This window comes from Saimiri boliviensis, chromosome 6, assembly GCF_048565385.1.
Source record: "Saimiri boliviensis isolate mSaiBol1 chromosome 6, mSaiBol1.pri, whole genome shotgun sequence".
Taxonomy (NCBI): domain Eukaryota; kingdom Metazoa; phylum Chordata; class Mammalia; order Primates; family Cebidae; genus Saimiri; species Saimiri boliviensis.
The window spans coordinates 71,613,581-71,623,073 of NC_133454.1; the positions used below are offsets into that span (position 1 = coordinate 71,613,581).

At 51.9% G+C, this 9,493-nt stretch overlaps 1 protein-coding gene across 1 annotated transcript; it reads left to right on the top strand.

Annotated features, from left to right (window-relative positions):
- Nucleotides 1-207: 207 nt before the first annotated feature.
- On the top strand, nucleotides 208-8,770 carry UCP2 (uncoupling protein 2). Its single transcript, XM_003923453.4, has 8 exons — nucleotides 208-358; nucleotides 1,439-1,595; nucleotides 5,106-5,327; nucleotides 5,470-5,680; nucleotides 6,528-6,722; nucleotides 6,803-6,904; nucleotides 7,823-8,003; nucleotides 8,349-8,770. The coding sequence occupies exons 3-8, from the start codon at nucleotides 5,202-5,204 to the stop codon at nucleotides 8,461-8,463; spliced, it is 930 nt and encodes a 309-aa protein (XP_003923502.1). The 5' UTR covers nucleotides 208-358; nucleotides 1,439-1,595; nucleotides 5,106-5,201; the 3' UTR covers nucleotides 8,464-8,770.
- Nucleotides 8,771-9,493: the final 723 nt, after the last annotated feature.

Here is a 9,493-nt window from a genome sequence, read left to right on the forward strand (position 1 = left end):
AGTGGCAAGGGAGTGCCTGTCTGGGGGAACGAAGGAGTAAATGCGGTGATCGGGGAGCACGGAAATGGGCGTGGAGGAAGGCACGCAGAGAACCCTAGGCGGGGCGGCCCCCGCCGAAAGACGGTGGCTCCAGGGTTTCCTCACCCTAGTTGGAGCTGGCAGGCCCCGCCCCGCCTGCAGGCCTCTCCCCTGGGCCCCGCCTCCGAGACCTAAGCTGAGCCGCCGCCTGCGCGGAGCCGCACTACAGCGCAAGTTCCCCCGCGCGCGTGCTTTGGGTTAGCGACAGCCCAAGCCCGCCGGACGCTCCGCCAGCCGACAGACAAAGCCGCACGCTCTCTCGTGTTCTCCCTACGGCCCGGTGAGCCTGGCCCCAGCCCTGCGCCCCCTGCGCCCCCCACACCTGTTCCTTGTGCGCTGCCCGCTCTTCCATTTCCCTTCTCTCCTACCCGGGTTCATACTCTTTTCTTTCTTTTTTTTTTGAGACAGACTCGCTTTCCCGCCCAGGCTGGAATGCAGCGGCACGATCTCGGCTCACTGCAGCCTCCACCTCCCAGGTTAAAGCAATCAGCCTGCTGAGTAGCTGGGATTATAGGCGCCGGCCACCACGCCTGGCTAATTTTTGTGTTTTGTAGAGACGAGGTTTCGCCATATTGCCCAGGCTGGTCTCGATCTCCTGAGCTCAAGCAAACAACCCGCTTTGGCCTCACAAAGTGCTAGGATTATAGGTGTGAGCCACGGCGTCCGGCCTGTACTAATACCTTGTCTTTGGTTCTTTCTCTCTCTTCTTTTTCTTACTCTCTTTTGCTCTTTCCCTCTCCCGTTCAGTTAGCTGTCGTTTGAGCCTCCACCTTTCCATTCCCTCTTTTCCACCATGATGCCAAGCCCTGCCTTGGATGGGGACCGTCAGCGAGAACCAGAATGACCTCTCCCGCGCCAGGCGGCTCCAGGCTGTGTTCCTGCACGGTCTTTCCCAGGGCTTGGGGGCTTTTTCTGGTGGGCTTTGAGCTGCTTGATCTGGCCTCTCCCGGGCCGGCTCCCAGCCCCTCCAACCTCCTCACAGCCCCACCTGGGCCCTAGCCAATTCCCATAGAGTCTCTGTCCCATCGTGATCCCCTCACAACTCTCCCACTCACCAAAGTCTGATGACTATGCTGGGGGGGTGCTTATCTAGAGTACCGAGTGTTACAAAAGCAGAATAATTCTGGACGAGAGCCAATTTGTAATATTAAGCAGATGGGGTGGGGGTGGGGAGTGTACTTAAGTTCATTTTCCGCCCCCTTTCTGTTTCCGCCCCCTGTTCCCCTTTCCAGTGTGTGCACTTAATCAGTCCCTGGGTGAGATGGGCCCCGTCCCCACCCACTTCCAAAGCATGAACTGGCTGGGCTTGTGTGTCTTGGGGCAGATGACCCTTTCTAAACTCGCCTCTGCTCACCCACAGGACTCATAGTATGACCATTAGGTGTTTCGTCTCCCAGCCGTTTTCTATGGAAACCCAAGGGGATCAGGCCATGATAGCCACTGGCAGCTTTGAAGAACGGGACACCTTTAGAGAAGCTTGATCTTGGAGGCCTCACCCTGAGACCTTACAAAGCCGGGTAAGAGTCCAGTCCAAGGAAGCGACCTCTTGCTGCCTCCTAGCCCTGTGGTCTAGGAGCAGTAGTCAGCAGGACGTTAACAAAAGTAATTACCACCCCCACCCCACACAGTGAAGTGGCTCTTCCGGTTCACAGAGCACACTCACACCTCCCGCTCTCATTCTGGCCCTTCAGCCAACTGGGATAAGCCAAGGATGTTGGTCCCCATTTTATAAAAGAGAAAACTGAGGCCCCCGTGGAATAGTGATTGGCCCCAGGTCATTCTGGGAGCCAGCAGCAGAGCTAGGACAGGAACCTATTGTTCTAACTTCGTATTTTTGGTGCTAGCTTTTGACTGCCGCTTTTGTGGCTCTGAAACTGGTTATTTGCTGGGGACTGTAAAATAATTATTTCTAGACCTGCGTTTTAATTGCTATTAGTAGAGCCCCCTTACCCACCCTCTGAAGGAGCTGACTTGGCAAGCCCAAGGCAACAATCAGAATGGCAGCTGAACCTCTATGCACCTGTCTTTGGGCAACAGCTGGGTCTTATTCTTCTCTGGCCATCACAACACCCTGCAACTCAGCTCAAGGTCAGGAATGTGATAGACTCATTTATCGTATCTCTGATGCCTGGAGAAGGGATACCATTTGCCTGAACCTTCTCAGGACTGTTTAATCAGCTCCAGAGAACTTTCCTTGTGAAAGGCCCTGCCTGTGCCTGAGGCTGAGAAAACAGCAGGAAAGAAATGAGGAGCTAGGCAGCAGTGCAAAGCAAACACCACCAGCTTTGGAGCCTGTAGGAGTGGCACTTATGTCTCTTGGAAATAAGGGCAGCCACCTTGCAGGGCTATTCGGAGGAGCTAATACAGGGCCCTGGGCATTGGAGTGGGGAGAATTGTGGAACACCTCCTGGGGAAAGGGGATGTCAGAGCAGGGAACCTGGGGAGTCTTGGGAGCACTTTCATCAACCCACTCTGCTATTTGCTCACCAGTCTTCACTGAGCCTCATGGGCAAGCTGGAGGGAAACGGGAATAAGGTCAGGCCCTGTTCTGTAGGAGGTCCCAGTGCAGTTGCTATGGTATCTTTGTTTCCCTGGTTGCCCCAGCCACCTGGAGTGAGAAGCCTAGGAGGAAGCTGGGTGAGCTTATTTCCTTGGGTCTCTGTGTTCACAGCTGACTCCCTTCCCCAGCAACAAGGGCAGTCAAGTGGGACTCAAAGCAGCTGCTCCAATGAAGTCAAAGAAGCTAGCTCAGGGGAGGAAGCAGGTCACCCTCCCCCACTAGGGTGCTGGGCTCACTTCCTCCTGTGGCAGTGGAGGAGGGTGTGGTTCCAACTCAGAACAAAATGGGCTTTTGGTTTCCCTTATCCTCTTAACAGCCTGACGTGTACCCCTCATCCCTGCCTCTTTTTCCTCTTGTGTTGGAGGAAAGGAAACTGGCCCAAACAAAATGGAGAGCCATTTTCTCTGTATCACATGTTAGGCCAGGAGGAGTCTAGTGCCCCAGAGTTTACTCTTAGCCCCCAAAATCATCCAGCTAACTGTTACCTTATCTAAGAAGTCCTTTTTTTTTTTTTTTTTTTTTTTCTTTTTGAGAGACAAGATCTTATTCTCTCATAGGCTGGAGCACAGTGGCACAATCACAGCTCACTGCAGCCTCAACCTCCTGGGCTCAAGCAATCCTCCCAAGTAGCTGGGACTATAGGCATGCACCACCATGTCCAGCTAACTTATTTATATTTTTTAGACTGGGCCTCACTGTTGACCTGGCTGGTCTTGAACTGCTGGGTTCAAGTAGTCCTCCCACCTTGGCATCCCAAAGTGCTAGGATTATGGACATTAGTCATGTGTCCAGCCCAAGAAGTCTTTTTTTTTTTTTTTTTTTTGAGCTGGAGTCTCGCTTTGTTGTCCAGGCTGGAGTGCAGTGGCACGATCTTGGCTCACTGCAACCTCCACCTCCTGAGTACAGACAATTCTCTTGCCACAGCCTCCCAAATAGCTGGAACTATGGGCGCATGTTGCCACACCCGGCTTTTTTTTTTTTTTTTTTTTCCTTCAGTCGAGTACAGTGGCACGATGCTGGCTCATTGCAACTTCCGTTTTCCAGTTTCAAGCAATTCTCCTGCCTCAGCCTCCTGAGCAGCTGGGACAACAGGCACACACCACCATGCCCGGCTAATTTTTTGTACTTTTAGTAGAGATGGAGTTTCACCACGTGGCCTAGGTGGGTCAAGAACTCCTGAGCTCAGGCAATCTGCCCGCCTCAGCCTCCCAGAGTGCTGGGATTACAGGTGTGAGCCACCACACCCAGCCCAAGAAATCTTTTCTAATCACCCACTCTTCTTCTCCCGATGATATTAATTGTTCCCTCCTTTGCATTTTGAGAGTTTGTCCTGTAAGCCCCAAATGCAGCTTGAATCATCTTCCCACCCACCCCCTGTGCCTAACAGTAAGCCTCCTCCAGGGTAGATAGTATCTCCTGCATTCAGTGAACCACTGCCCAGCAAAGCAGTCTTGCTAAAAGAATGACTCTAGAGAGCCTACCTTATGTGGGAACTGGAGGAGAAAATTAGACCGATGGTCTGGGAAGAGATTGAATTAGTCATCTTGTACCTACCTTTTTTTTTTTTTTTTTTTAAGACGTAGTCTTGCTCTCACTCAGGGTAGCGTGCAGTGTTGCAATTTTGGCTCACTGCAACCTCTACCTCTTGGATTCAAGCAATTCTCTCCCTCAGCCTCCTAAGTAGCTGGCATTACAGGTGCTTGCCCCCACACCTAGCTAATTTTTGTGTTTTTAGTAGAGACAGGGGTTTGCCATGTTGGCCTCGAACTCCTGACCTCATGAACCACCTGCCTCATCCTCCCAAAGTACTGGGATTACAGGCATGAGCCACTGCACCTGGCTCCTTCCTTTTCTTTTTTTTTTTTTTTAAAGACAGGGTTTCACCATGTTGGCCAGGCTGGTCTTGGAACTCCTGACCTCAGGTGATCCACCTGCCTCAGCCTCCCAGAGTGCTGAGATTACAGGCGTGAGCCACCATGCCCGGCCCCTTTTCTTCTTGACTTAAATTACATACTCATGGAAACCATTCTTGCTTTGACATAGAGAACATATCACAGTGGGTCTGTGCCTGTCGGGTCTTTGGCTGAAACCTTTCTCCACTTCTGTCAGCTCTTCAGATGGATCACAGAAGCAGGAATGTGGGTATCATCAGTGAAATCTCTGCATCCAGCAAAAAAAGGGCTGGTCCAGTGGCTGTTTATGAGGCAGCGCTAGGAGAGCTCTGATCCAGACTTTCCTTGTAGTGAAAGGGAGGGAGCCCTTCATGAAGTATTGACTGCTTGAGCACTAATTGCTTCACCAGTGCCTAATTGAGTACCTCTTGAGCTCACATCTGTTTTCCCTAATGAGGCCACTTGGAGGCTTACTGAGAGACTTGGTGCTTATTAGGGAAGGTGGGGTTGGGGATGGTGAGCAGGGAGGGCCTGAGGACATTGTGGCTGATGGGGCTTTTCTCCTCTTGGCTTAGATTCCGGCAGAGTTCCTCTGTCTCGTCTTGCTGATTAAAGGTGCCTCCATCTCCAGTTTTTCTCCATCTCCTGGGAGGTAGCAGGAAATCAGCATCATGGTTGGGTTCAAGGCCACAGATGTGCCCCCTACTGCCACTGTAAAGTTTCTTGGGGCTGGCACAGCTGCCTGCGTCGCAGATCTCATCACCTTTCCTCTGGATACTGCTAAAGTCCGGCTACAGGTGAGGAGATGAAGCCTGGGGGTCTTGATGGTGTCTATCTCGTTCCCTCCTCAAGGGGCAGTAGGGTGTTTGGAGCATTGGGGTGGCTGGAGGTGGGAAGGACAGCCTACCTATCCCTGTAGCTACCGTCTTGGCCTTGCAGATCCAAGGAGAAAGTCAGGGGCCAGTGCATGCTACAGCCAGTGCCCAGTACCGTGGTGTGTTGGGTACCATTCTGACCATGGTGCGTACCGAAGGCCCCCGAAGCCTCTACAATGGGTTGGTTGCCGGCCTGCAGCGCCAAATGAGCTTTGCCTCTGTCCGCATCGGCCTCTATGACTCTGTCAAACAGTTCTACACCAAGGGCTCTGAACGTGAGTATGGAGCTAGGCCATAGGCCCCTTGGCCCTTTTTTCTCGGTGATGATTGACCTTAGTTCATTCAGCCATATAAGTTATTTAGGCCCCATGATCCCTAGGAAGAGCAGAGGAACAGAACTGGAAGGGGCCCTGGTTCTCCATATAGTTCCTGAGCACCGGGGCCATGCCAGGCTCTGAGCAAGGCATCATCCCATAACAGTCCTCACCACCACCTTGGGGGTAGGCAGTATCATCCCAGTGTTATAGATGAAGAAACTGAGGCAAGAAGGCAATGGGTAGAGGGGGACTTGGCCAAGGGCACACAGTAGAGAGCCAGAAAGCAGGACCCTTGCCTCCGAGGCCAGCGTTCTTCCCTTTCACCTCCTTAGTATGCAGGCCAACCCTCCGTTTTGCATATGAAGGAACAGCCCAGAACAAAAGGCTGTCTTTCCTAAGATCACATGGCAGGAAGAAATAAAACTGACATGAGATCCCAAGCGTTAAGAATCCCACCTTCAAAGTCACTTCTCTTTGAGCCTTGGTTTTCACATTTGTCAGATGGAAATGGTTGTGATTTCCCAGGGCTGATGAGCAGGTAAATGAAAATGTTTTATGAAAGAAAGCACTAAATTTCATTTTGGTCTTACTCCTTGCTATGTCCCTAGCAAGAAATAGACATTCATAGGGATATTTTGTTTGATGCCAGGAGTTCTTAGAGCAAGGGCTTATAGAAGGCCAAAAGCTGCTGGATTCTGTTCCCAAAAACAGGAGATGACAGTGACAGGCTTGGTTTTGGTGAGGAGAGATGAGGTAGAAAACGAGTACAAGCCTGCTGGCCACTGACCCCATGGCTCACCCACAGATGCCAGCATTGGGAGCCGCCTCCTAGCAGGCAGCACCACAGGTGCCCTGGCTGTTGCTGTGGCCCAGCCCACGGATGTGGTAAAGGTCCGGTTCCAAGCTCAGGCCCGGGCTGGAGGCGGTCGGAGATACCAAAGTACCATTGATGCCTACAAGACCATTGCCCGAGAGGAAGGGTTCCGGGGCCTTTGGAAAGGTGTGTACCAGTTGTTTTTCCTTCCCCTTTTCCTATTCTCTGATTCCCTGGTCTCACACAAGATCTTCCCCCTCCTACAGGGACCTCTCCCAATGTTGCTCGTAATGCCATTGTCAACTGTGCTGAGCTAGTGACCTATGACCTCATCAAGGACACCCTTCTGAAAGCCAACCTCATGACAGGTGAGTCATAAGGTAGATGGTGCTGGGTCTCAAACTTCCCCATGCCAAGAGCAGGTATGGGGGTCTAGTTGACGCCAGAAGACCACATCTTTTCATCCTATGTGCCCTTTGCAGGGATAGTAAGATTATATGCCATATTGAAGCCAAGTGGGATGAAGCTCCCACCTTGCACATTGAGGAACTGAGGCTAGAGTGGCAAAATGACTCAGGTCCTCAAAAGAGGTCTCAGTTGGAGTCCCTGTCTGTTTTTTTGAGAATCTTACTCTGTCACCCAGGCTGGAGTGCAGTAGTGCAATCTCAGCTCACTGCAACCTTCTCCTCTTGGGTTCAAGTGATTCTTGTGCCTCAGCCTCCCGAGTAGCTGGGATTACAGGTGCGTACCACCACGCCTGGCTAATTTTTGTATTTTTAGTAAAGACGCAGTTTCACCACATTAGCCAGGCTGGTCTTGAACTCCTGGCGTCAAGTGATCCACCTGCCTTGTCCTCCCAAAGTGCTGGGATTATAGGTGTGAGCAACTGTGCCCAGCCCTCTTGTTTTTTAAGATAGGGTCTTGCTCTGTTGTCCAGGCTGGAGTGCAGTGGTGTGATGAATAGCTCATTGCAGCCTAAACCTCCCTGGCTCAAGCAGTCCTCCCACCTCAGCCTCCTGAGTAGCCGGGACAATAGACATGCACCACCATACCTGGCTAATTTTTTATATTTTGTAGAGACGGGGTTTGGCCATGTTGCCCAGTCTGGTCTTGAATTCCTGGGCTCAAGTGATCCACCCACCTCAGCCTCCAAAAGTCCTGGATTACAGGTGTGACCCATTTTGCCCAGTGTCTGTCTTTAAAACTCAGCTAATTAATTCTCCTCCCTTCTGGAATGATGAGTGAGGAATCTTGACTGCCTTGCCTGCTCCTTGCCTCCTTGGCAGATGACCTCCCGTGCCACTTCACTTCTGCCTTTGGGGCAGGCTTCTGTACCACTATCATCGCCTCCCCTGTAGACGTGGTCAAGACGAGATACATGAACTCTGCCCTGGGCCAGTACAGCAGCGCTGGCCACTGTGCCCTTACCATGCTCCAGAAGGAGGGGCCCCGAGCCTTCTACAAAGGGTGAGCCTCTGATCCTCCCCACCCAGTCCAGGCCTCTTGGCTGTGCATGTCCATCACAGGTAGTAAAGAACCACCTCTAAGTGAGTAGCAACCAAGTGTCAGGTTATTTCTGATCCTGGTCCTGGCATTACACTTATCCCTTCAATTCCTTCCTCCCAGAGTTGCTACCATTACTATTTTTGAGGTGTTAAAATGGAGACTCAGGGAATTCATGCTTATAGCCAGGCAACTGTGAGCTCAATTCAGCCTCCTTTGGGACAGAAACTGGGTTGGATTGGATACCAGGCCCAGTGAGGGAAGTGGGAGGTGGAGGTGCCTCCCTGACCTGTGTTTTTTCTTCTCTAGGTTCATGCCCTCCTTTCTCCGCTTGGGTTCCTGGAACGTGGTGATGTTCGTCACCTATGAGCAGCTGAAACGGGCCCTCATGGCTGCCTGCGCTTCCCGAGAGGCTCCCTTCTGAGCCTTTCCTGCTGCTGACTGGCTTTGGCTCTGATCGGGCTATGCTTTCCTTTTCTTCCTTTCCTGCTTCCCTCTTTCTCTACCTCTTCCTTCTACTCCTTTACCCCACCACCTTTCCTCTCTCCACATTCTTATCTCCCCATTGTCTCTGTGCTGGTAGAATTGACATTTGACAATGTGGGAGGCCTGGTACCAGCCTGGATCCCAAGCCCCTAGTCCCTTGGAAAGTTCAGCCAGAATCTTCATCCTGCCCCCACAGCCCAGCCCACTTTTCACCCATAAAGCAAGCTCAACTTTGGTGTCTCTTCCCTCTCTTGTACCTGTTACTAAAGTTCTTGGTCCAATAGCCCTTTTGGTACCTGGTGGGCAGGGGAGGACCTACCTTCCACCTCCAGCATCCAATCTGCAGCCCGTGGCCGTCATCTAGTCCGTTTCTTTCCAGACCCAGGCCGTGTGCTAACATGGGGAGTCCCGGAGCCACCCGTGGCTTTGTTGTCACCTCCCCTTTGCCAGGCCACTTGAGGTTTTACTCAGAATCTAGTACTCTAGTGCCTGCTATTCCAAGCCCAGGCCTGTTTATTGGCACGAGAGTGCTCCTGGCTGCCCTGCAGCTCTTGCAGTTCTAGAGGAACATGAGATTCTTAGATCCTGTCAACTTAATTTTATTCCATTTTACAAATGGAAGACCCACCCTCCTCCAAAGGCCCAGACCTTGTGAGAGCAAGTCAGGCTTCTTCCACCTTCCCCAAGCCCACCCATAGAGGAAGTGTTACTGAACTGAGTGGGACAGGCCCTGACTGCCTGAGGATACGTTCCGTTGTGGTTTTGTTTTAGACAGCGTCTCACTTGCTGTCACCCAGGGTGGAATGCAGTGGTGCAATCTAGGCTCACTGCAACCTCCCTCTCCCGGGTTCAAGCAGTTCTGCCCCAGCCGCCTGAGTAGCTGGGACTACAGGCACACTCCACCACATGTGGCTCATTTTTGTATTTTTAGTAGAGACAGGGTTTTGCCATGTTGGCAAGGTTGTTCT

What these genes read in the sequence shown, in the direction of transcription:
- UCP2 (XM_003923453.4), top strand. Translation starts at nt 5,202, where the DNA reads ATGGTTGGGTTCAAGGCCACAGATGTGCCCCCTACTGCCACTGTAAAG. An exon ending in CTGCTAAAGTCCGGCTACAG is followed by an intron (nt 5,328 to 5,469) that starts GTGAGGAGATGA and finishes TTGGCCTTGCAG; the next exon opens with ATCCAAGGAGAAAGTCAGGG. An exon ending in CCCCGAGCCTTCTACAAAGG is followed by an intron (nt 8,004 to 8,348) that starts GTGAGCCTCTGA and finishes TTTCTTCTCTAG; the next exon opens with GTTCATGCCCTCCTTTCTCC.